Genomic DNA, 24,712 nt, shown 5'->3' with positions numbered 1-24,712 from the left:
TCACAGTTGGGAGGCTCTGAACAATCACATGTGGCCGGAAAAACCTATTCAGGCAGGCTAGAGGATTTCCAAAGGAGTTTGTAGGTTGAAACACTGTCACACCCAGGAATTATTAACTGGAGCTGTAAGCTAACTCTTTTTTCAGAGAGAGGTAGTGGGGGACAGCCCACGTAAAGTCAGAGGTGTAGGTGAAAGCACAAAGCAGAAAGTAGGCAGACTCTGGTTTGGGGGTAGATGCTCGAGAATTTCCAGGGGGACTCCTGAGGCTCGATCCCGCCTTTGCGTATGCCGAGCCTCCTTCCTCATGACTTTGTCATGGGCGGAGTTCCTCACGCTGGCTCCCGGCAGTGATAGAATTCCAGTTGAGCTATTCCAGATCCTGAAAGATGATGCTGTGGAAAGTGCTGCACTCAATATGCAATATGCACTCAATATGCAATATGCCGGCTCCCGGCAGTGGGTCCCTTTTCCTACGGAGAGCTGTACCTATGAGTGGAATTCATTTGAGGGTGTATCACTGCAGATGGTGACTGCAGCCATGAAATTAAAAGACGCTTACTCCTTGGAACGAAAGTTATGACCAACCTAGATAGCATATTCAAAAGCAGAGACATTACTTTGCCAACAAAGGTCCATCTAGTCAAGGCTATGGTTTTTCCTGTGGTCATGTATGGATGTGAGAGTTGGACTGTGAAGAAGGCTGAGCGCCGAAGAATTGATGCTTTTGAATTGTGGCGTTGGAGAAGACTCTTGCGAGTCCCTTGGACTACAAGGAGATCCTACCAGTCCATACTGAAGGAGATCAGCCCTGGGATTTCTTTGGAGAGAATGATGCTGAAGCTGAAACTCCAGTACTTTGGCCACCTCATGCGAAGAGTTGACTCATTGGAAAAGACTCTGATGCTGGGAGGGATTGGGGGCAAGAGGAGAAGGGGACGACAGAGGATGAGATGGCTGGATGGCATCACTGACTCGATGGACGTGAGTCTGAGTGAACTCCGGGAGTTGGTGATGGACAGGGAGGCCTGGCATGCTGCGATTCATGGGGTTGCAAAGAGTCAGACACGACTGAGCGACTGAACTGAACTGAACTGGTGTACCGTGAAGGACTGCGAAGAGGAGTCCCCAGGGGTTCGTATGGGTCTGGGTTGGGGCGGGGCCCCTAGGTGAGATATGAATCAGTGTTCGAAAGAAGTAGTCCGTCTTCCCTGGGCCACCTTTCACAGGCTATATGTCTCCAGGCTACACAGTGGAGGGAACTTCAGTGACTCAGGCCCCAGGATGCTCCCTCTAGCGTCTTGTTAGCTAAAAGGTTTTTCCCGACCTTGGAGAGGCAGGGCAATCTAACGCCATCTATTTGAGTAGATTGCCTGGAGAATCCCAGGGACAGGGGAGCCTGGTGGGCTGCCGTCTATGGGGTCGCACAGAGTCGGACACGACTGAAGCAACTTAGCAGCAGCAGCAAGGACCTAACCAATCAAGTACCGCCTGTCCCTGCAGTGCCGGAGTTGAGCTCTCTGGACGTAAGGTCGGCCACTCCTTTGCGTTTTCCTCTCCTATTGGCCAATGCTCTGCAGCCAAGCAGCCTTTTCCTTTTTTTTTTTTTTTTTTTTAAATCCATTGGGCGGAGCCCAATTAAGGAGGGTTGGGTCTCTGAAATCTTTTTTTTCGCCCGGTTCCAAGATGGCGTCCATGACCACGCTGGGGGTGCAGCGTGAAGCCGCAGTTCTGCCATCACTCAAGATGGCTGCCCCCATCAAGATGACCGGGGTGTGCCTGGGGGAAAGGGGCAGCATGATGGTCTGAGAAGGTAAGGGTTATTGCCTCATTGCAAGCCTCGCCATGTGGCCTAGGAATGAAGAGTAGAAAGACTAGGAAGCTGGGTAAATTCTGTAGTGGAGACTAGGATTAGAGAGTGGGGGAGGTCACAAGGGTGGCAGCGGGATTAAAGATGAAAGGGGAGTGTGCCTGGGGTTCAAGTTCCCCACCGGTGCCCTCTCCCCCTATTTTTCCTGTTCCAGGTCTAGCGTCGGACTATGTGGAAGTTTCTGGGACTGGGGAGTCGGATAATGGGGGGTGGGGCCCGTGGAGGGTAGAGGGAGCAACAGCGTCCTTTCCCAGGCGAACCCCGGCCCCTCCCTGACCTCTCTACTGAAATGGGGAACACACTGGGCCTGGCACCTATGGGGGCTTTGCCCCGCCGGAGCCCCCGTCGAGAGGAACCTCTCCCCAACCCTGGGAGCTTTGATGAGCTGCACCGGCTATGCAAAGGTGAGAAGACACCCAAGGCGTTTGAGTGTCTCAAGTTGAAGGGGCAGAGAAGGGCGGGGTCTTGAGTGCTGGGTGTCCAGCGATGGGAGCAGAAAAGGGGAGATCACAGCTGGGGCATGCAGCCTCAGGGAGGATCAGGCGCCCCCATGGAGTGGAGCATTTCCTGTTGCAGGACTTGAGAGGAGGTCAGTCCTCCAAAGCACTTCAGTGGGATTGAAAGGGGAGACGACTTCGTGGGGGTAGGGTTCCTTGTCTGCTTATTCCTTCCCTTCCCCCTCCCCTCCCTTCAGATGTATTCCCAGCACAGATGGAGGGAGTGAAGCTCGTTGTCAACAAGGTTCTGAGCAGCCATTTCCAGGTGCCCCCACTTCTCTGGCCCCTCCTTACTATTCCTCCCTGCCTGTCCCTGGATCTTTTCCTTTCCTTTCGTGCTCCCCCCTTAGCCAGGCTATATGGGACAAAAGAGGAGGGATATGGGGCCCTTTTGACTTCCTTTGCCTGTGGGACTTGTTGCTTTTAATCTGGAGACCCTCTGTATAAGTTGGAATGTTTGGGTTTCTTAAAAGACCTGCCGGATGGGGAATAGATGGAGGGTAGGATGGGGGATTGAAATGGAGCAGGAATGCCGTCTTCTCCATGGATTTCTCTTTCCTCAGGTGGCTCACACTGTGCACATGAGTGCTCTGGGTTTGCCAGGCTATCATCTTCATGCGGCCTATGCAGGGGACTGGCAACTTAGTCCCACTGAGGTGAGGGCTCCACTGACCTGGGTTATCTCCCCCAAAGGCCAGTTGGGACTCAGGTGTAGAGGAGGAGGAAATGTGTTTGTTATGGGGAAGAATGGGCAGGGTATGTCCTCTGCGTTTCTTCTGAATGGGAGAAGGTGGGGAAACCTGTGTGATGGGTTGAGAGTTTGTCTTTGTGATTCCACTAGGGGGTGCTGTGTACTGTTAAAGAAATCCTACGTTTGGACTGGGGCCGAGGGGTGCCCCTCTGCTCCGTGTTACTGACTGTGGACACTCTTCAACAGGTGTTCCCCACTGTGGTGGGAGATATGGACAGCGGTGGCAGCCTCAACGCCCAGGTCCTGCTCCTCTTGGCGGAGCGGCTCCGAGCCAAGGCTGTCTTTCAGGTGACCGGGGTTCCCGCCTTCATCCACTGAGGCGTTTCCTCTTTCTCCTCCTCGAGTGTTCTGCCCTGGTGGCTGAGGGACAGCAGTAGAGGCAGCAGTGATTGTAAGGAGAGCAGGAGCTTTTACTTCTTGTCCTCCCTATCTAGACGCAGCAGGCCAAGTTCCTGACCTGGCAGTTCGATGGCGAGTATCGGGGAGATGACTACACAGCCACTCTAACCCTAGGAAATCCGGACCTCATTGGGGAATCAGGTGAGGAATGGGTGCAGGGTTCTTTTGGTCTTGGCCACCCACCTGCCCATGTTGACTATGCCTCTGCATGTCTGTACAGTTCAGGGATTAGAGAAAAAACTTTGGGGGCAGGCTGGGGCGGGAGCCATTGGGAATGAGAGAGCAGGCCTATCTCTATGACTGACTCCGGGTCTCCCCACTCCCCTGCAGTGATCGTGGTCGCTCACTTCCTGCAGAGCCTCACTCATCGACTGGTGCTGGGAGGAGAGCTAGTTTATCACCGGCGGCCGGGCGAAGAGGGGGCCATCCTGACACTGGCTGGGAAGTACTCGGGTATGGGGTGAGGAAGAATAGTGAGGGGGAGGGCAATTCTGGCTTTGGCTGGAGATGCTGGCCTGTGTTCTACTGCGGTAACGCTCTTTGTCTCTTGTACTTTGGTTTTCACAGCTGTACACTGGGTAGCTACGTTGAATGTGGGATCAGGTGGGGCCCATGCAAGTTATTACCACAGGGCGAATGAACAGGTGAGTCTACTGACCCCACACCCTTCCCCCAGCAGGCCCCTGCGGACCCCCGCAGGCGCTGCTGACCTGCTGATTTTCCTGCCCACACTACGTACACATTTCACGCGTGCCTTCATTCTGCCGGTCCCCTGTCAGGACTCCTCTTGTCTTCACTGAGACAGATCCGTCTCCCATCCTCGCCCACCATTCTCAGGTTCAGGTTGGAGTGGAGTTTGAAGCAAACACAAGGCTCCAAGACACGACCTTCTCCTTTGGTTACCACCTGACTCTGCCCCAGGCCAACATGGTATTTAGAGGTGAGAACTGTTCAGACGACATTCTGAGGTGCTGAGGGATTGGGGTGGGCAGTGGGAGGGAAGTGCTACCTTGAATCCGCTGACCCCTTTCTCCAAGCCCTGTTAGATAGCATAGTGTGTATTCTCTTCCCCAACAGGCTTGGTGGATAGTAACTGGTGTGTGGGTGCTGTGCTGGAGAAGAAGATGCCCCCCCTGCCTGTCACCCTCGCCCTCGGAGCCTTCCTTAATCACTGGCGCAACAGATTCCACTGTGGCTTTAGCATCACTGTGGGCTGAGGTCATCCCAGAGCCAGCCCACACAACAGCTGGAGCCTCTGAGTCAGGTGTCCTGGGGCCAGAGCCCTCTCCAGAGCCCACCTTGCTGGGTGACCTCTGGGTCCCAAGAGCAGAGTGGGGACAGGACCACAACCTCCTCAGAACTGGAGCTGCCACAGGGGCAGCTGCTGAGGCAGTGGTTTGAGTCTCCCACCTCTGCCATCAGTCCAGTATCATCTTCCCATGCTCTTATGGCTCTGGACTAGGGGAGAGGAATTAAGGGGTATGTCTGGCTGAATTTTCTCTCCTCACTCCCACCTCCTTTATTTCTCTGTGGATTAAAGCTCCTAGCCTCTTTCTCTTCAGAGCAGAAAAATCTGCATGGGATTCACTCCCCATCCTGTGTTCCATCCCAGAGTTTCCCAAACTGGGAAAAGAAGGGCTGAAGGGCTCAATCTTTGACCTCAGAAAGTGGGGCCCACCTGTTCCCGGAAGGAGCTTCTTTACCTCTTAGCCCTGAGGCTTCCTCCTTCCGCATCTTCTGTGCTTCCAGAAAACAACTTTGTCCCCACAGCCACCCCTCACTCTCCCTATTACTGCATGAAGACGCAGTTACTGCTTTAATCTTTCTCTGCAACCAATGGGCTCCCTGTTTACTGTCTCCAACCTCTGGCCCCAGGATTCTCCCCTTTCCAGTCCAACGTGTCCAGGTGGGGCTGGGGAAGGAGGTAGATTGGGCCTCAGCTGCAGATCTCCTGGAGCAGTGGCATCATGGTGGACAGTCCCTGGATGTTCTGGATTTGGTACCAAAATGCATCGTGAATGCTTCGGAGATCAGCCAACAGGCCCAGCAGCTTCGCATATAGAAACCTTTGTGGTCACCAGGGAAAGAGGAGAGAAATAAGGCAGCTAAGAGTCTTGTCCTGAGGCCCTGACCCCCTGAATTGCCTCTCAGTGAAGCTAGGTCTGAACACCAAGTTCCAAAGGGGCCTCTGTGTGACACTGACTTCTCTCACCATGCTGTTTGTCTTGAACCCAGAGCCCAAAGGGCCAAGTGACAGATCTTCAGCTGTGTGGATCTGGCCTTGTAGAGCAGATTCTAGAAGGTGGGTGTGTTCTATGGTATTATAACCCTCTTCTGATCAAACTGGCACATTGAGAAATAAGCAAAATAGAAGTGGAATGTGCCCCAGAGCCTGGTTAGCTCATGGACTGTGGAACCAGGGACTGGCTTTCGCCATGAAACTGAATGACCATAACTTCAAGGGGAACGAAAAATTAAAGGAATTGGACCAATGGAGAGGAGGGGAAGGGCCAAGAGAGTGAACAAGACTCTTGATAAGGTTGCTTTAGTCTGGAGAAGTTGGCTTGGTGAGGTGATGGATGTCATCAATCTCAGGAATGCTATGACACAGAGCCTGTGAGCTACCACTTTGCATCTCTGCTGAATAAAAAGATCTGGAAAAAGTGAGATGAAACAGCAGTAGGAGCAATTTGAATGCCAAAACTCTGTGAAACGGGAGGGAAGGACTAGATCCCCAGGGGCCCTGGTTTTCCAAAGGAAAGGACAGTAAAAGTACTCATCCTGAGTTCAGTTCACCCTAACTCCTTTGGTACAGCCTCCAAGTGCCCAGTCCCACCATTACCGGTCCCGGGGTCGTGGCTGCTGGCCTTGGATGTAGTTCTGCAGAGTCAGCGCCATCTCCTCTTGCAACTGATCGATCTCCTCCCTGCAGGTTATTCCAGGCCGGTCTATAAGATAGGGAGTGAGGAAGGATAAGATGGGAGGTTGTGGGTGGCCTGGAGAGCCAAGACTGGGATAGACCCACTTCACAGGTTTGAAGACTACAAGGCCTGGATGGATGGATTGAGGGAGCTGGGAGTTTGGGCAGAGGTGGTAGAATGAAAGTTTCTGGGCTTTGGGGGATGCTCACCAGGAGAGAAGAGGGCCATTGCAGCCATGAGCACATACTCAGGCTCCTGGAGCTGTAGTCGGCGCAGTGTCCTATGGAAGCCAAAGAGGAACTCCAAAAACTCTTCCTGGAACCCCACTGTGGGAGATACTAGGCTTAGGAGCCTGCGGGTCACCTTGCCACATACCCTACCAAAGGGATGCATGCCCTCTGCTGCCCGAGCACCATCTCACCTTGTGCTGCATCTTCTATGGTGTAGCGAAGAGGCCCACAGAGGAAGTTTTGTGTTTGGAGACAGAAAGTGGTGTTAAGTGCAATATGACAGATTTCTATAGCTGCTCCCTTGAGAAGGGAGATCTGGTCCTCCGTGGGCAAGGACCTGTGAGGAGCAGGAGACCTGCACGTTAGGCTGAACTTCAGAGAGGGAGAGGAAGCCCCAGTTCTTATTGAGACGTTTAAAAGCCAAGCTGAGAATTCAGGATCTGCTACTTGAAAGGGCTGAGGGATGGGTTAGTTTGGTTAGTGACTTTTTTTTTGATGGAGTGGGATTATAATTTACTGGAGCAATTTCTTCCTGAAAGGCACGGGGAGGCGTCACATACCGAAAGAGGGGCAGATCCTTGGTGAACTTGATGATTTGCTGTACCATGAAGGTGATGACATCTGCAAAATGCATGAGTAGGGGCAGTACAGGGACCAGGGTGGGCAAGCGCTGGTGATGGATGAACAGATGAGCTGGTGGCTGCAGAGATCAGAGCCTGAGTGAGAGGCCGCAGTCCTAGGGGTCTCTTTTAGGTTTCTCTAGTTTTATCTGATGGCTCAAACGGTAAAGAATCTGCCTGCAGTACGGGAGACCCAGGTTTGATGCCTGTGTTGGGAAGATTCTCTGGAGGAGGAAATGGCAACCGACTCCAATATTCTTGCCTGGGAAATCCCATGGACAGAGAAGCCTGGTGGGCTACAGTCCATGGGGTCACAAAGAGTCAGACATGACTAAGCGACTAACCCAACAGTTTTATCTTGGAAGGATTCCAGGCTGAGAAGTCTGCCTCGGCTGGGGTTCTGGAGAAGTCCTGTCCTCTATCAGGGCATGGCACACAGTCCCCTCCCTTGGGCCAGCCTCCTTGGGCACCCTTTTGTCTTATTTCATCTTGAATCCTATAAATGCTCACCCTGAACTGCACAAACTGGTCAAACATGGTGCCCACATGGCGAGCGTGGGCCCCCAGGAGTGTCCGGACTAGCTCTTTCTGCTCCTTACTCAGCTGCATCGATGCTTGCTGTGCCCGTCGCTGGGCCTGTCTTGCTCGCCGCAATGCCAGGGCTTCTGCCGATAGGATCACTGTGTCCGGGGAAGGGATGTGACAAAGCTATTGAGACCAGCAGAGAGCACATCTCTCTGCCAGCCCCTGGCTTGGGACCCTTGGACACTCTGCACAGTGGACACAGGAGGGAGGAGAGTTCCTGACATTTCCTTGGGCTCGACTGGAGTCCCAGAGGCTCCAGGTGGTAGAGGATTCCTGTACATTTTCTCCGACCCATGGGACACTGCGGCAGAAAACAGCACTGTGGGAGGGAAAGGAAGGATGGACAATAAAGTGGGGAAAGTATTAGGAGATGTTCGGCTTCTGGGGCAATATTGAAGAGGGAGGGTTCGTGATACCAAAAACATCACCTTATGTTGCAATAGCTTTATAATTTCAAAGCTTCTGAGGTTAGGTCTCAGTGAATGAAATAATCCTATGGGTAGAGAGGGCAGGTGTGATTTCCGTGTTTTTCAGAAACAGAGAGAGGCTGACATTCTAGTTCCAGGGCCAAGGTCACGAAATACTTATGTGATGTAGATTGGATTCAAGATTTTTTTACTTCTACAGTTTCTTTTCTACTGCTCCATGATGAAAAGTAATGTGATGTCACAAAGAAAATAAGGGTCTGGTGAATACTGACTCTCCAGTTTTCAGCTGAGTGTACTTAGGCAAGCTGGTTTCTGTTAGTTTAAGTTTATTACAAGTTACATTGTCTTTTGGGGGCTGAACCTAATTACTTGGCACTGAGTTGAGTAGTTACTAGGTAACAGGCACTATACTTGAGAGATAGAGGAGAAAAAGCAAGCCGTAAGAATACCTAGGAAAAGAGCATTCCAGATAGAGGGAATGGCAAGTGCAAATGTAAGTTACATAAGTCCCCAGGAGAGCGTACTTTGGTGTGTTTAAGAATGGCATTGCCATCAGTGTGGCTGGGATGGATTGAGCAAGGGGAAAGAGTAGGAAGTAAAATCTGAGAGGTGGATGGCAGACATGGGACTGTGAGACCATGGACCATAAGAGAGATGAGGAGCTCTTGGAGATCTTAAGTGACATTGTCTGACTTGTTTCAAAAAGCTTACTCTGTCTTCCAGGTGGAGAATAATGCTGTGGGAACAAGGGCAAAGCATAGTCAGGGGAGGACACATGGATTCTTGGGATGGTAGGGGGCAACTCACTGTCCTTCTTCATGCCAGCATCCAAGCACTTCTGCAGCCTGCAGGCGGGGCAGTGGCGCCTCTGGGCCTTGCTGACCTCACAGCTTCCAGCGAAGGGGCACGTGAGACTGGTGCTTTTGTTGACTGTTCGCCTGTGGAGACAGACGTTGTGAGGGGCTACAGTGATACGGTCTCAAAGAATCTATGGTGGGGATTCCCTGGTGGTCCAGGGGTTAGCACTTGGTGCTTTCACTGCCAAGGGCCCGGCTTCAATCCCTGGTTGGGGAACTAAAATCCTGAATCTATGGGGGCATGGGCTAATCTGAGCTGTGTCCAGAAGTCCCTAGGGGTAGGGAGGACACAGTACATCTCAAGCGTTGCCATGGGGCACAGAATCAGTCAGGAGTCTGTACTTTCTATAGACTGGACTAGTTTGGTGCTTTGCAGGTAGTGAGTACACTTGACTCAGGAGCTGTGTCCAGAGGACACACTCTCTGCCTCCCTTTGTCCTTTTGCCACAAGTTTATACAGTGTTGAGGTTGCCAGCGTGTCACATGCTAGCTACAGGATGGTTAGGTTCCAAGATGCAAGAGTGCTGTAGCCAGGCAAGCCCTAGCATGTGCCAAGGCTTAAAGGCTGTGTGGCAGGCAGTTTGGGAGGTTGTTTGTGTTGAGGAGGAGGTTCTCACCTGAAGAAGCCCTTGCAGCCCTCACAAGTCAGGGCATGGAAGTGGTAGCCTGTAGCCCGGTCCCCACACACTGCGCAGTTCCTCGGCTCGTCTTCCCCACTGCCCATGGCTTCAGGTATTGGGGTGGCTGTCGCAGGCCCCTGAATTTGGGAGGGGTTAGCAGTCAGCTCTGGACCCCCCCTTGACATTCGACCCCCCTTCTGCAGAGCCTCTCCCCAAACCTACCCTGGGCCTGACCCCCTGCCCTATCTGCACTTCATTGCTTTTCATCTCTGCCCACTGAAAGATTTCCTACCTGCTCCTCTTACACAGCATGTAGCCTGCAGGCCACAGAATCTGGTGTTGGATTCTTCTCCCCAGACTCCCCTTCTGACCTGCTTTCCGCTTGATTTCAGGAGCTGCCAGTGTTTAGAGTTAGGGATTATGGCCCTCAGTACCTGGAAAACAAGGAACGTCTGTTGTGTGTAGCCTCCGTTGTTCTCAGCGATTACCAGGATGGGGCACAGACTCTGGACCCAGGGCAAAGACTTGGGTGGGAGGTTTTCCCAGCATGCCCATGGTGCTGGCTGCTGGCACATGGGGAGGGACCCTGGCAGGAGGGAACCTCGTGACTCGTTAGAAACTGCTCCTTATCAGATCCGTAGGGACTTTCCCGACTGCCGAGTTTCATGGTAGATCTGCAGCCTCCTCTGTATTTGGATTCTGGACAAGCTGAGAGGATGAAGGGAGAGCGGGAGACAACAAGCTTTTTCACATGTGGTGTGTCCACAGCAAAAGAATAGGCATAACAATTGTACACTGCTCCTCTAAGGTGAGTTCTTCAAAAGAGACTGGGGCCTAATTAAGAGCTTATGTATAAAGAGCTGAAGAGGCACCACTTCTGAAGCAGGGAGGGCTGAGAATTAAATCAGAGTGGCTTCTAGAATGTTAGAGGTATTTGGGATTGATCTGGGGACTCGTGCACCCGAGATGGCTTCATGGGAGTGTGCCCATCAAGTCACACAGGCTCTGTGCTCAGAGGGATCTTGGGCTTGTTTTAATGCTCTGCTATTTCTACTTTCTTGAAATTCTTAATGATGTTTGAAAAAGGGGCTCTGCGTTTTCATTTTTCAGTGGGCCCTGCAAATTATGTACCTGGTCCTGTATGGAGCCAAGATGAAGGACTTCTAAGTAATTAGTTAAAGAATCAGAAGTAGGAGCCTTCACTGTGGTTGTCTAGTGCTCCATAAATGTTGAAGAATATTTTTGCAAGTATAAAAAGTGTGCATGTGTTCAGATGGCCAAGAGGCACTTGAAAAGATGCTCAACATCATTAATTATTAGAGAAATGCAAATCAAAACTACAGTGAGATATCACCTCATACCAGTCAGAATGGCCATCATCAAAAATTTACAAGCAATAAATGCTGGAGAGGGTGTGGAGAAAAGGGAACCCTCTTCCACTGTTGGTGGGAATGCAAATTGGTGTGGTCACTATGGAGAACAGTAAGGAGATTTCTTAAAAAAACTAAAAATAGAGCTACCATATGACCCTGCAATCCCACTCCTGGGCATATGTCCAGAGAAAACTGTGGTTTGAAAGGATATTTGTACCCCAGTGTGCATTGTAATGCTGTTTACAATAGCCAAGGCATAAGCAATCTAAATGTCCATTGACAAATGAATGGATGAAGATGTGGTACATATATACAATGGAATATTACTCAACCATTAAAAAGAATGAAATAATGCCATTTGCAGCGACATGGATGGACCTGAGGATTATCATACTGAGTAAAGTAAGTCAGACAAAGACATTCATATGATATTGCCTACATGCAGAACCTAAAAAAAATGATACAACTGAACTTATTTACAAAACAGAAACAGACTCACAGACATAGAAAATAAAATTTATGGTTATCAAAGGGGAAAGGTGGGTGGGAAATATAAATGCGGAGTTTGGGATTGACATATACACGTGACTATTTCTAAAATAGATAACCAATAAGGACCTACAGTATAGCACAGAGAAATCTGCTCAATATTCTGTAATAAAATAAATAGGAAAGGAATTTGAAAAAGATTGACATATGTATAACTGAATCACTTTGCTGTACACCTGAAACCAATACAATATTGTAAATCAACTACTGTTGATGTTATGGTTTAGTTGGTAAGTCATGTCTGATGTTTTGTGACCCCATGGAGTGTAACCCACCAGACTCCTCTGTCCATGGGATTTCCCAGGCAAGAGTACTGGAGTGGGTTGCCATTTCCCTCTCCAGGGGATCTTCTTGATACAGGGATCTAACGTTTCCTGCATTGGCAGGAGGATTCTTGACCGTTGAACCACCAGGGAAACCTGAATCAACCCCAGTTGATTAAAATAAAAATAGCAAATAAAAAAGTAAGAATTCTGAAAAGAATAAGTGTGTATATAACACTGTCTCCGAAATTTATGAATGGAAAAAAAAATAATTTCAAAAGCTATTTGGATGTGTTGGAGATGGGTAACATGTTGGATAAGTCTATGCTGGATAAATCTGATCGTGCAAACACTGCAATAAGGTACAAATCTCAATCTTTCACCTTGAAAGTTCATTCTCAGTGCACATCCCCATGGGTGTTTGTTGTTCCTGTGCTTATATAGTCTTCTCCCACTAGAATACAGCGTTTTTTCTTTTTGTCATATTGTTCGCTTCTTCAGTTAAGGACTAAATTATAACTAATGTTGCTATGACAATGAGTTAAAAACCAAATGCAGGCTAGAACCATAAAGATACACTTAGAAGAGACTGGATTATAAAGAGCTTTGTTTAGGTCCTCTTCATCTCAGGTAGGTGCAATATTCAACTATGTATAACATACTGCAGTTTGAAGTAAGCTGAGTTCCAGAGAGCACAGACTTGGATCTGGTCCTTGCATACCTATGTGTGTGCATCTGTTGTTATCTTTGCTTGAATGGGACACTTGGAGAATTTACACTAACTCATTCAATCAACAAATACTGAGAATCTCTTATATATTAGACACTAGTACTCTTGCCTGGAAAATCCCATGGACGGAGGAGCCTGGTGGGCTGCAGTCCGTGGGGTCGCTAAGAGTTGGACACGACTGAATGACTTCACTTTCACTTTTCACTTTCATGCATTGGAGAAGGAAATGGCAACCCGCTCCAGTGTTTACTTGCCTGGAGAATCCCAGGGACGGGGGAGCCTGGTGGGCTGACGTCCGTGGGGTTGCTAAGAGTCGGACATGACTGAAGTGACTTAGCAGCAGAAGCAGCAGGGATAAAAAAGATGAATAAAAGCCCAAGGGAAAAAAAAGATGAATAAGATGCTCTCCTGTCCTTGTGGAGTTTAAACGTGCGGAGTGGGGAGACAGACCTTTAAACAGATATAAGGAAATATAACCAGAGACTTCCCAGGCAGTCCAGTAGTTAAGACTCCATGCTTTCAATTCAGGGGGTGCAGGTCTGATCCCTGGCAGGGGAACTAAGATCCCACTGGGTGGTGAGGCAAAAAAAAAGAAATATAATCAAATCACTGATGGTGCTATGCACAGAGCTTTATGGAACCACAGAAGAGGGACATTTAATCTTGCTTTGGCAAAGAGGTGTTGAGGAGGAGACAGGAAAGGCTTTCTGGAGGAATGACAACTGAGTTGATTTTTAAAGGATAACGAGGAGTTAGCCAGATAAAAAAAATAAAAGGTAGTTCAGGTAGTGGGTGCAACCTGAGAAGTTTGAGAAGCCAGATACAATAAAGTAGATATGGTAGAACCACAAACAGGCTTTTCTTGCTGGAGCATAACATTTCAGGCTGGAGTGGGAAGAGAGAAGTCTAGACAGATGGGATATGAGGCTGGGATGTAGGCAGTGCTGGTTCATGGGAGACCCTGTGTGCTGGAGATAGCAACTTAAGTCCATCAGGAAGCTTTTAAAGGGTTAAATGGGAAATTACATGGTCAGATCTGTTGTAGATATCTAACTACCGACTGTTTGGAAGATGGATCCGGGCAGGACTGGAGGCAAAGAAACCAGCTGGAACTCTTGCCATACAGTAGATGCAGGGTTGATAAGCCTGATCTAGGATAGTGGGAGGATAGAGTGGAGGAGAGGGTTTTGAAAAATACACGGGAGGTGAAGTACTTGGAACTTGGTGATTGCTAGCATGTCTGGGTTGAGAAAGAGGAAGAGGAGTTAAAGATGACTCCAGGTTCCTAGCATGGGTGATTGAAAGAACAGTGGTACCACCAACTGGTGTAGAGACTGCAGAAGGAGTGTAGGGCCTTCCATGCTTGGGCCCATATCCACTTTCAGAGTTGCCAATTTCCTTTAGCATTAAGTTATTAGGTACCCACTCTGTGGTGAGGAACTATGGGGAAGGAGAAAAGAGAGGGTTCCTATTATCAAGGAATTAACTGTCTGTCTGATTATGGAGACTGCATAAATAAATGGAACTCCTAGCTCTTACAAGGAGGTGTATAATCAAACTCTAACTTGTGTGGTAAAGATCATGTTTCATATTATAGGTATTGCTTCATTAATTTGTTCTTATTATGAGCAGTGTACTGTGTAAGAATCCTTACTAATATTTACCCTAAAAGATAAGTAATATCACCCCTTTAAAGATGAGGAAACTGAGGTCAGAGAGTGTAAATAACTTGTGCAAGGACTACTATGCCCAGTAGTTTATTAGATGACTTTACTTGGATGTCACATAGGCATCTCAAATTCAGTATGTCTAAAATGGAGCTTTATGATACCTAAAGTACAAGCAACTTAATAATTAAAAAAAAAACAGGTATTAATAGTACAATTTGTGCTTTCTGGGTGGCATTGGTGATAAAGAACCCGCTTGCCAATGCAGATGTAAGAGATGTAAAAGACTCAGGTTCGATCTCTGCTTTGGAAGATCCCCTGGAGTAGGAAAAGGCAATCCACTCCATAATCTTGCCTGGAGAATTCCATGGACAGAGGAGACTGGCGGGTCACAGTCAATGGGCCGCAAAGTGTAGGACATGACTGAGTGATTGTGCACGCACGGTACAACGTGTACATCTGCACAGAAAAAGAAACGAACAACAAAATGACAAGGCCACTTATGAATGGGAGAAAACATTCGCGAGCTGCACATCTGGTAAGAGGTTACTATCCAAAATAAGAGGTTATTATCCAAAATATCATGCAACTCAATAGCAAAACCCCCAAATAATCCAATTTTAAAGTGAGCAAAGGACCTGAATAGACAGTTTTCCAAAGGAGATATTCAAAGGGCCAACAAGTACACAAAAAGGTGCTTAACATCATTAATTTTTATGGAAATACAAATCAAAACCACAATTGAGATGTCATCTCACAGCTGTTAGAGTGACTATCATGAAAAGGCAAGAAATATAAAAATTGTGAACTACTATGAACTGTGGTGTTGGAGAAGGCTCTTGAGAGTCCCTTGGACTGCAAGGAGATCCAACCAGTCCATTCTGAAGATCAGCCCTGGGATTTCTTTGGAAGGAATGATGCTAAAACTGAAATGCCAGTACTTTGGCCACCTCATGTGAAGAGTTGACTCATTGGAAAAGCCTCTGATGCTGGGAGGGATTGGGGGCAGGAGGAGAAGTGGACGACAGAGGATGAGATGGCTGGACGGCATCACGGACTCGATGGATGTGAGTTTGAGTGAACTCCGGGAGATGGTGATGGACAGGGAGGCCTGGCGTGCTGCGATTCATGGGGTCACAAAGAGTAGGACACGATTGAGCGACTGAACTGAACTGAAGAGAACAGATCTTAAAAGTTCTCATTACAAGGAAAAAAGTTATAATTATGTGATGAATCATTTTTCAATATGTACATATCAAATCATTATGCTGTTCACCTTAAACCTATACAATGTTGTTATATGTCAATTGTAGCTCAGTAAAAATGGAAAAAAATAAAACAAAATAGAAATCATTGTCAACTCCCCACAACTAACATCTCCTATATAACCTAACTTGGTGACTATCCCAACATGCAAAAGTAGAAAGAGCATGGAGTTTGGAGTCATACAGACCTAAGTTCAAATTTTGACTCTGGTTCTTGCTTGTTGAATTTCTTTCTTTCATTCGTTCTCTCTCTCTCTCTCTCTTTTATTTTTTTTGGTCCTTTCCTAACTATTTGATGTCACTGAGACCCAGTTCCATGAGAGTCAGATATCATCAGGCTGGGCCATTCCCAGACTGGGGAAGGGAGGCTGATGTCCTCTTCCTAGATCAGTATTGATTAGGGAGGAGTTCAGGCTAGAGGAGAGATTCTCTGGCTGAGGGCTGCCCTTCACCTGGGCAAAGGAATTGCCCTGAACTGTTTTTTTCCCCCAACTGAGGAATGAACCCTCACCATTGGAAGTGAAAGCATGGAGCCCTAACCACTGGACTCTCCAGGAATTCCCTGGCCCTGAGCCTTCTTATTCTTGGAGGAGTTCACCTTGCCATTCTTTGAGATGGAGTAGATTTAGGAACACACCTCTCTGAGTGTGCTCTTCTGTGTGCAGAAATGCAGAAATGCTCCCCCAGTTCCAGGGTCTCTCCCTTGGAGCAAACTGAGACTGGGAGGTGCTGCAGAATGCCCGTGGCGGCCACGGTGGACAGGTTTTCAGGGTTAACTCATGTCCTTGCCCTCTTCCATCATGCTTGTCCCAGCCCAGTTCTGAAAAACATCTGTGTTGGTTGTAGCCTGGTAGGTTAAACTCTCTGAACTGCATTATTCTTATTTGGAAAAAGGGGTTAGTGATACCCACTAGCTGAGTGTGTTGTGAAAATTAAATAAATTAACATATGTAAACTTCCTTACACAGTGGAAGGAAGACCCTGATACTGGGAAAGATTGAGGGCAGGAGAAAAAGAGGACAACAGAGGATGAGATGGTTGGATGGCATCACCGACTCAACGGACATGGGTTTGGGTGGACTCCGGGAGTTGGTGAAGGACAGGGAGGCCCGGCATGTGCAGTTCATGGGGTTGTAAAAGTTGGACACAACCGAGCAACTGAACTGAACTGAACTGAAGGATCCAAAAATAAAAGACGTACCTCTGGCCTTCAACAATACATGTTCATTCTCCTGCCCTCTTAATTTCCTTCCTCTCCACTGCTACTCTCTCCATGATATTGAGCCAGAAGCCAAGGATTCACCTAGCCCCTTTTCTCTCCCTCCTTAAAAATGATCAGATGCCTGCTCTGTCATTCCTGTCTCCTGGCCTCTACATGCCCTATACCTCTTAGCTGAATTCAGGCCCTCATCAATTTCCACTTATCAATGCAAGTAGTGGAATTAAATTATTAAATTAAATGATTCTATGACCAGCTTCATCTCTTTCCAACCAGTCCTCCATGCTGTTGCTATTTCTAAAATGCAAATTTGATCTTGTCTCTCTCCTGCTTAAAATTCTTCATTTGCTTCTCATTACCTTTAGGATAAAATCCAACCTCTTTAGCATGTCACACAAAGTCCTTTATGATCTGGCCCCTATTTATCACTCTGCCCTCATCTGTCCAAACCCATTTCCCTCTCCTGACCTAATGTCTGTACTTTCGCTCTAGATGTGCTTATGTGTTTAGCTCCCTGAGCAAGCTATGCTCACACACCTCTGAATATCTGCCCTCATTATTCTGTCTGGTTGGAACCACCACACACACCCTACTTCCAGACCGCCCCCCCCACACACACTTCCCACCCAGTCCTCCTGATCTTTCTTGCCCTTTGGGTCTGAGTCCAGCAGATCACTTCTGAGAGCCTGTGGGTTACAGCTACACATCTGCACACACATTCGTCACAGCACCCACCACATCTCAGAGCAATTGTCTCTTTCTGACTCTGTCAATCAATTCTGAGTTGTTGAAGCCCAGAGGTACATCTTTTATTTTGGGATCCTTCAGTTCAGTTCAGTTCAGTCGCTCAGTCGTGTCTGACTCTTTGCAACCCCATGAACCGCACATGCCGGGCCTCCCCGTCCTTCACCAACTCCTGGAGTCCGCCCAAACCCATGGCCGTTGAGTAGGTGATGCCATCCAACCATCTCATCCTCTGTTGTCCCCTTCTCCTCCTGCCCTCAATTTTTCCCAGCATCAGGATCTTTTCAAATGAGTCAGCTCTTCACATTAGGTGGCCAAAGTATTGGAGTTTCAGCTTCAACATCAGTCCCTCCAATGAACACCCAGGACTGGTCTCCTTTAGGATGGACTGGTTGGATCTCCTTGCAGTCCAAGGGACTCTCAAGAGTTTTTTTCCAGCACCACAGTTCAAAAACATCAATTCTTCTGTGCTCAGCTTTCTTTATAGTCCAACTCTCACATCCACACATGACCACTGGAAAAACCATAGCCTTGACTAGACAGACCTTTGTTGGCAAAGTAATGTCTCTGCTTTTGAATATGCTGTCTAGGTTGGTCATAACTTTCCTTCCAAGGAGCAAGTGTCTTTTAATTTCATGGCTGCAATCACCATCTGCAGTGATTTTGGAACCCAGAAAAATAAAGTCAGCCACTGTTTCTACTGTTTCCCCATTTATTTGCCATGAGTGATGGGACCAGATGCCATGATCTTAGTTTTCTGAATGTTGAGCTTTAAGCCAACTTTTCCACTCTCTTCTTTCACTTTCATCAAGAGGCTCTTTAGTTCTTCTTCACTTTCTGCCATAAGGGTGGTGCCATCTGCATATCTGAGGTTATTGATATTTCTCCCCGCAATCTTGATTCCAGCTTGTGCTTCCTCCAGCCCAGCGTTTCTCATGATGTACTCCGCATATAAGTTAAATAAGCAGGGTGACAATATACAGCCTTGACGCACTCCTTTTCCTATTTGGAATCAGTCTGTTGTTCCATGTCCAGTTCTAACTGTTGCTTCCTGACCTGCATACAGGGTTTTCTGGATCCTTAGGGTCTTGTATACTCCTAGCACATATAAAAAAGTTTATGGAGTGAATAAATGAGCTAGGATATTGAGGTCTGATTCCAAACTCATGCTCATTCCATGTGGTATCATATTATTATTTGTGAATGCATTCATTCATGAAATAAATACTTAATGGGTTTCTGGTTTTTCAGGCATTTGCTAGTAACATATGTTACATGTCTTCTGGGTACATTCCTGTTTCCCTCTTAGCTGCTGTCTCTCACAGCTGATTATCCTTTGCTGTTCTGAGTTTCTAACAGGTTACTCATCAGTCTTTTCGTCTGATTCCTGGCTCCTTTCTGACTTCTGAACCATTGCTGCCTGCTGTTCGTACCTGCCTTGTTTGCGGTTGACACGTGGTCAGCCTCACTCAGGTGGCCACTGAGTCAAATTTCCAGTCTGGGCCTGCTTTATCCTCTTTGGCCTCCCAAGTTTTGGCACAAAAACTTCTTTGAACAAGAGGGATTCAGGATACCTCCTTTCCTTTATACTGGTAATCTAGTTTTGATCTTCTTTCTCTAAATTCATCAAAGATCTGTGACCTGTTGACTTCAATGAGCTTTCTCCCAAGTAAGCTCCCTATTGCTTTTGCCTCCTTGACAATTACATTATCTTCTTTGAAATGCCTTTTCTCCCTAGCCTCTATGATATTATGCATTCCTGATTCTCCACCTGTACTTCTAATAGCTCTTTTTTCTTTCTCCTCTATTGGAGTCTCATTTTTCCAAAGGCAATTGGTTATGGAAAACTGAGTTTTTTCTTCTAAGACTCAATTTAAACCTTCCCAACTTTTTTCTTCTACATGCTTCCCTAGTAGTGCATCTAGTCACAAGGCTCTGGCAAAATATAAAAATAGCTCACATTTTAACATCATGGCTTACAGAGTACCTTTACATATCTGATTTCACTTATCCTCATTCTAGTATGTGAATGTCTCCACAAATCAACTCCGGTTCTATCCATGGGGTCTTGCTATTCTTAGTAGTTCCTTCTGATGCCTGTTCAGATTATTATTCTCATTCTATTCCTTTCTCTGGACTCTCACCACACTTGCCCAGGTTTCCATCGCAGCACCCATAATAATACTGCGCCTTCGAGTTCACATGACCATCTCTCCCCTTCTGGGCTGTCAGTGCTTTGTCCTGTGGGTCTTCTTTTCCCAACACCTAGCATATGTTCTGGCCATAATGTGTGTTTAACAGCCCATGAATAATTGAATAAATTCCCATGTTCTGGTCCTGATTTCCAAGAGTCACTTTGAATCCTCTCCTAAATCTTGTTATTGATTCCTTACACCTTATGTTTCTTGATGTTGTCCCTTTTCTTCTGTTATTTTTCCTACAGTCACCCAGACTTTTGCACTTCGTACAACTATGACATCCTCATTTTGTCTCCCTGCTCTTGGTCTTCCTCTTGTCGAATCAATCCTATGTTTACCTTGCAAGAATAATCTAAAGGGACTTCCCTGGTAGTCCAGTGGCTAAGACTCTGTGCTCTCAATGCAGAGGGCTGGGGTTTGATCCCTGGTCAGAGAACTAGATCCCATATGCTGCAACTAAGGGTTTGCGGGCTGCAGTGAAAGATCCTGCATGGCACAACTAAGACCCGGTGCGACCAAATAAATGTTTTTTTAAAAGAGTCATCTAAAAGCGCCATTTGTGTGAGGACCAGGTCTAAATTCCTTATTTTGATATTCAAGACCTTCACACATCTCCTGAAACGTCCCCATCATATACCTCAGTCTTCTTTCACGATTTTTTTTCTTTTTACCACCCAGATGCCAGATCCACACCTTTTCCTCCTTCTGCCTTCCTTCTCCCATTTGTCTAAATTTTACCCATCCTTTATCCAACACAAATCCTATTTTCTCCAGGAATCTTTTGAGTCTTTCAGTCCTAGACAATGTCATTCTTCTTAGACCTATTACTATTTACTTCTATACAACTTACTGTTGTAGCATACTTGAGCATTTAATCATCTATGGTAGGGATCATATCCCATTTAATCATCTATAGATCTTCCCTGGTGGCTCAGATGGTAAAGAATCTGCCTGCAATGCAGGAGACTTGGGTTCTATCTCTGGGTTGGGAAGATCCCCTGGAGGAGGAAATGGCAACCCACTGCAGTATTCTTGCTGGAGAATTCCATGGACAAAGGAGCCTGGCAGGATATAGTCCACAGGGTCACAAAGAGTCAGACACGACTGAAGTGACTTGACACAGCATGGCACATGGTAGGTATCAGCAATTTATGACCCGTAAGCCAAATCTGGCATACTGCCTGTTTTTGCAGAGTCTGTGAGCTAAGAATGGTTTTTACATTAAAAATGTAAAAGAAGAAAAAGAGTATTTCACTCACAGCACATGAAAATTATATGAAATTCACACATTAGTGTCCACAAATAAAGTTTTATGATAATATAGTCATGTCTATTTTGTTTACTCTCAAGCTATAATGGGAGACTCGAGTAGTTTGACTACAGGTCCTGCAGAGCCTAAATTATTTACTTTCTGGCTGTTATAGAAAAAACTTGTTAATCTATGATCTAGGATTTTGAAGTCTCTGTATAATCCTTGCATCACTATTCAAAAATTTTGGAGAGGTCTGCTTCATTAAAGACAGTCTTTTCAAGGCTAATTATCCATTTGTTAGAAAGGTAGGGGAAGCCAGAGAGTAGGCTGCATAGAGTAGGAGCTAGCCTACTTAGAATTTAGTAACTTAGGCAACCAGATTCCCATTGGAAAGTGATGGTCAGGGGATCCCAGGTGTAGGGGAAAAGATATGATCTTTTTTCTATTTTCTCTGTTTCTGAAGTGGCAGAGAAAATGTAAACACACCGAGGGTCTAGCTAGTGAACGGGTATTTGAGGTCTTATCTGAATCTAGTTGTTGAGAATGGATCAGTGGTTGCTGACTTACAGAAGCTCAGCTATTAATGACTCAGTTATTGCAGACCATGAAAGAAACTATCAAAAGGATGTAACAATGTATGGCAAAACCACTACAATATTGTAAAGTAATTAGCCTCCAACTAAAATAAATAAATTAAAAAAAAAAAAAAAAGGATGTAACAGCTAAAGCTGAAAGTGTTTGGCTTTGGCCGACTGAAGCTTCAAGAGGGCTAAGAGGTTTTGCAATGTCTAGAAGTATCACAGGCAAGAGCATTTAAAGGATTTCTTTAAAGTAGGAATGAAAACTAGGTATTTAGGTATAGTAGTTGAAGTTATCAGAAAGTTCATGACTTTTACCTAGGTGTTCTATTTCTTTTCATCTTACTCTCATCATATTTTTCCTTAAAACTTAAACAACATAGTGACTATTTAGTAAGGTTCCATCTTCCTGAAAAATAATCTGTATAGATTGGGCTGTGGGCTTCGTCTTTCACATCTGCTCCCTACACCTGGGCAGAGTCCACTTGCTAGTTTTGGTACTCAAACATGTACCACCAAATGGGTTGCTACCTGAATTTCAGGAAGAAAAAAGTTAGACTTTAAGAGATAGGACTTGCATATTCAGTGAAATCTATTTTAATAGCAACAAAAGGTGTAAGGTCATAAGAAGTCTCTCTTTTTTTAATTTTTAATTTTGATTTTTATTTATAGTTTCTCCACCACAGTGGAGCACAGTGGAGGATGTGCTGTCAGATTGAGACTGAATGAGTAAACAGTTGTAAATTAACTTTTGGAGGAGCTCACTACCTATTCAAGTGGACCCTAGGGAACCATCATTTTGCTGGAGAGGGTTTTTTGCATTATGTGGGAGGTAGGATTTATGAACCTGAAAATGTCTTTCAACTCCTAAGAATAAAATCTTCCGAATCATGCACTTAAAACTTTCCCTGTTCTTTGCTACAGAACACTGTCCCCTTCCATCTCTCTGTCTCTCTTTCTGTCCCTCTCCTTCCCTTCCTCCTTTCCGCCCTTCTCTTATTCAGACTGCCATCCTATAACTAAATCTTAAACTGCAACATCTCTTCCCTTTACCCTTTGATTCACTGTTGCCTGCTTCACATGTACCCTCTTGATTTCCTTCCAGCTCTTCTTTCTTCTCTTTCTCAAACTCACACACCCCTTCTTTCCCTTTCTCACCTTCCTTCCTTCGTATACTATTCCTTCCTTCTTTGCTCCCCCTACTTCATTTTCCATCCGCTCATCCCCCGACGGTCTCCCCCTCCTTCCAGCTTTCTGTCTTACCCTAGTTTGGAAATGCAGCGGACCTCTGAGCCTGCCACCATTGGTTACGAGGTGCTGTCACTCTGAGGTAGGAAGAGCCCCTATTGGTCGGTTTGGAGGCGGGTATGGCTCTGACTATAAAAAGTGGGGCCAGCAGTGATTAACCGCACGGCTCTGACAGGACATGGTCGGAGGGGGACTCCCGGCGCGGAGCTGAGCGCTTGGAGCTGGGGTGCGGGCACTAGAACAACGGCTCTCTGCACCGACTCTCCCCGCCTCATCAGCGGGGACACTGCTTCAGAGCCCGGTAACTCGCTGCCGTCGCCCGTGCAACCCGAGGGCCCTTTGTCTCCCCTGCACGTGCCGCGCCCCGCGCGCCCCGTCTGGTCGCAGAGATGAGCGAGGTGAGCGGCGCTGCTCGACTCCCCGCTGCGGGCTAGGGCTGCGGCGCGGGGAGGCCGCGGCTCGCGTGTCCCAGGGCGGCTCGGGAGGGTGCTGTAGTCCACATCCGCGGAGAATCCTCCCGGGGCGCCCACCTGCTTCTCTGGAAAAGCTCCCGTATCCAGGCGCTGGGAGCGATTGGAAAAGGGGGGCTTTAAGTTTCCCGACTGTGGGTGGCGATTTTGGGGGACTGGAATCGAGTGTAGAATGGAGGGAGGCTGAGGTCTCTGGTTATAAATCTTACCCTCAGGATGCGGCTCTCTGCATCTGTTTTACTGCTCCGAGGTTACTCGGGCTTCCCTTCACTCCCCTGACTTCTGAGAAAACCGTTCACTTCTGTCCTCCTAGGGCTGTATTGCTTTTACACTCCTTAGGTAGCATTCAGCCGAGAACTCCAGCCTTCGGCCCCTGAGGTGGCCACTTTGCCCCTTTTAGGAAGGTGACATTCCACCCTCCATTCATTCAATCAAGAACCAACTGTTGGAAGGACCATTTCTGACATTCAGAAGCCTTGTAGTGGAGACCTGTCCGGCTCCTGGGGAGATGTCCCCTTCAAGAATAGACCTACCTCTGCAGTGCTTGTTACATCCTGAGGATCCGTGGTCATCTGAGCCAGACCCAGTCCATTAACTGTAATTTCTTCTATTCAGAGAACACTGTCCATCTGTGAGGGTCAAAACAGAAACTGGGAAAGACCTGTGCCATTGTTTGACTGCATTTGCAGGCATCCAGAGACAAGGATCTTCCTTTCTGAGTGAAGTCAGTATGGGCAGTGACATCACAGGCTTGGTCTTGGCAACCCCTTTCCTAGTACCCAGGATCCTGTGTTAAATCCAACTTCTCATCTATATGCCAGATCCCAGCTCTACTATTTACTATATGGCCTTAGGCAAGTTTACTAAACCTTTCTCGGCTTCAGTGTTTTATCTGCAAAATGGGGGTAATACTGGTTGTTCTAATGATTAAATGAGATATTATATGCCAAGTACTTAGTACCGGGCACAGAGTAGGCACTCAATCTATGTTAGCTATTCTCTCTCTCTCTTTTTAAAATTTTAACTTAAAAGCATTTATTTTAGAGTGTTTCAGAAAAACTAGCTTGAGAATTCTCAAGAATACAGATCAGTGAAGGGGCAGGATGCTGGAGCCGGGGTCTCGGTTTAGATCTTCATCTTTAGCAAGAGCTCTGCTGGCTACCAAAAGCTGTCACCCAGGGAGCCAATTAGTGCCAACCACTATATGTTGGTTGCCATGTCCACTAAATGCATCCTGGAAAATCCAGCTAGTCTGCGGGCTGCAGATGAGCTAAAGTGGTTTCCTGTCCCTCAGATAGTTGTGACTGTGATTACAGCAACCTTTCAGAAAGAAAAGGAAGAAAAAAAAAAGATTCAACCTTCTTTCCTTTTGCTTCTTTCA

At 47.0% G+C, this 24,712-nt stretch overlaps 3 protein-coding genes across 9 annotated transcripts in view; 2 read left to right on the top strand and 1 right to left on the bottom strand.

Annotated features, from left to right (window-relative positions):
* The first annotated feature begins 1,677 nt into the window (after nt 1-1,677).
* TOMM40L (translocase of outer mitochondrial membrane 40 like) lies at nt 1,678-5,075 on the top strand. 4 transcript variants are annotated; one of them, XM_025287485.2, is made up of 10 exons: nt 1,678-1,810; nt 2,022-2,271; nt 2,562-2,629; nt 2,928-3,020; nt 3,302-3,403; nt 3,550-3,655; nt 3,845-3,967; nt 4,082-4,158; nt 4,352-4,454; nt 4,592-5,075. In XM_025287485.2, the coding sequence occupies exons 2-10, from the start codon at nt 2,157-2,159 to the stop codon at nt 4,729-4,731; spliced, it is 927 nt and encodes a 308-aa protein (XP_025143270.1). In that variant the 5' UTR covers nt 1,678-1,810; nt 2,022-2,156; the 3' UTR covers nt 4,732-5,075. The 4 variants fall into 4 exon arrangements, with proteins under 4 accessions (XP_025143270.1, XP_044800054.1, XP_025143271.1 ...); XM_044944119.1 differs by lacking the exon at nt 2,562-2,629 and having other exon boundaries at nt 2,122-2,271; XM_025287486.2 differs by lacking the exon at nt 2,562-2,629.
* Nucleotides 5,076-5,311: 236 nt separating this feature from the next.
* NR1I3 (nuclear receptor subfamily 1 group I member 3) lies at nt 5,312-10,352 on the bottom strand. Of its 2 annotated transcripts, none has more exons than XM_044944116.1 (9): nt 10,210-10,352; nt 9,773-9,912; nt 9,106-9,236; nt 7,796-7,965; nt 7,226-7,365; nt 6,857-7,002; nt 6,645-6,761; nt 6,357-6,462; nt 5,312-5,580 (listed from the first exon to the last, which is right to left on the bottom strand). In XM_044944116.1, the coding sequence occupies exons 1-9, from the start codon at nt 10,348-10,350 to the stop codon at nt 5,451-5,453; spliced, it is 1,221 nt and encodes a 406-aa protein (XP_044800051.1). In that variant the 5' UTR covers nt 10,351-10,352; the 3' UTR covers nt 5,312-5,450. The 2 variants fall into 2 exon arrangements, with proteins under 2 accessions (XP_044800051.1, XP_044800052.1); XM_044944117.1 differs by lacking the exon at nt 10,210-10,352 and adding an exon at nt 10,068-10,209.
* The window catches only part of PCP4L1 (Purkinje cell protein 4 like 1), a 39,328-nt gene continuing 24,880 nt past the window's right edge, over nt 10,265-24,712 (top strand). The window contains exon 1 of one of the 3 annotated variants that reach the window (XM_006048467.4): nt 10,265-10,583. In XM_006048467.4, the coding sequence (XP_006048529.1) occupies nt 10,527-10,583 (57 nt within the window). In that variant the 5' untranslated portion in view covers nt 10,265-10,526. Of the gene's footprint in view, nt 10,584-23,004; nt 23,260-24,712 lie in introns of those variants that run through there. The other 2 variants (XM_006048468.4, XM_006048469.4) reach the window with 2 other exon arrangements.

The sequence above is a fragment of the Bubalus bubalis genome, chromosome 6, assembly GCF_019923935.1.
Source record: "Bubalus bubalis isolate 160015118507 breed Murrah chromosome 6, NDDB_SH_1, whole genome shotgun sequence".
Lineage (NCBI taxonomy): Eukaryota > Metazoa > Chordata > Mammalia > Artiodactyla > Bovidae > Bubalus > Bubalus bubalis.
The sequence above is the reverse complement of the archived record's forward strand: the minus strand, read 5'-3'. Positions and strand labels throughout refer to the sequence as shown.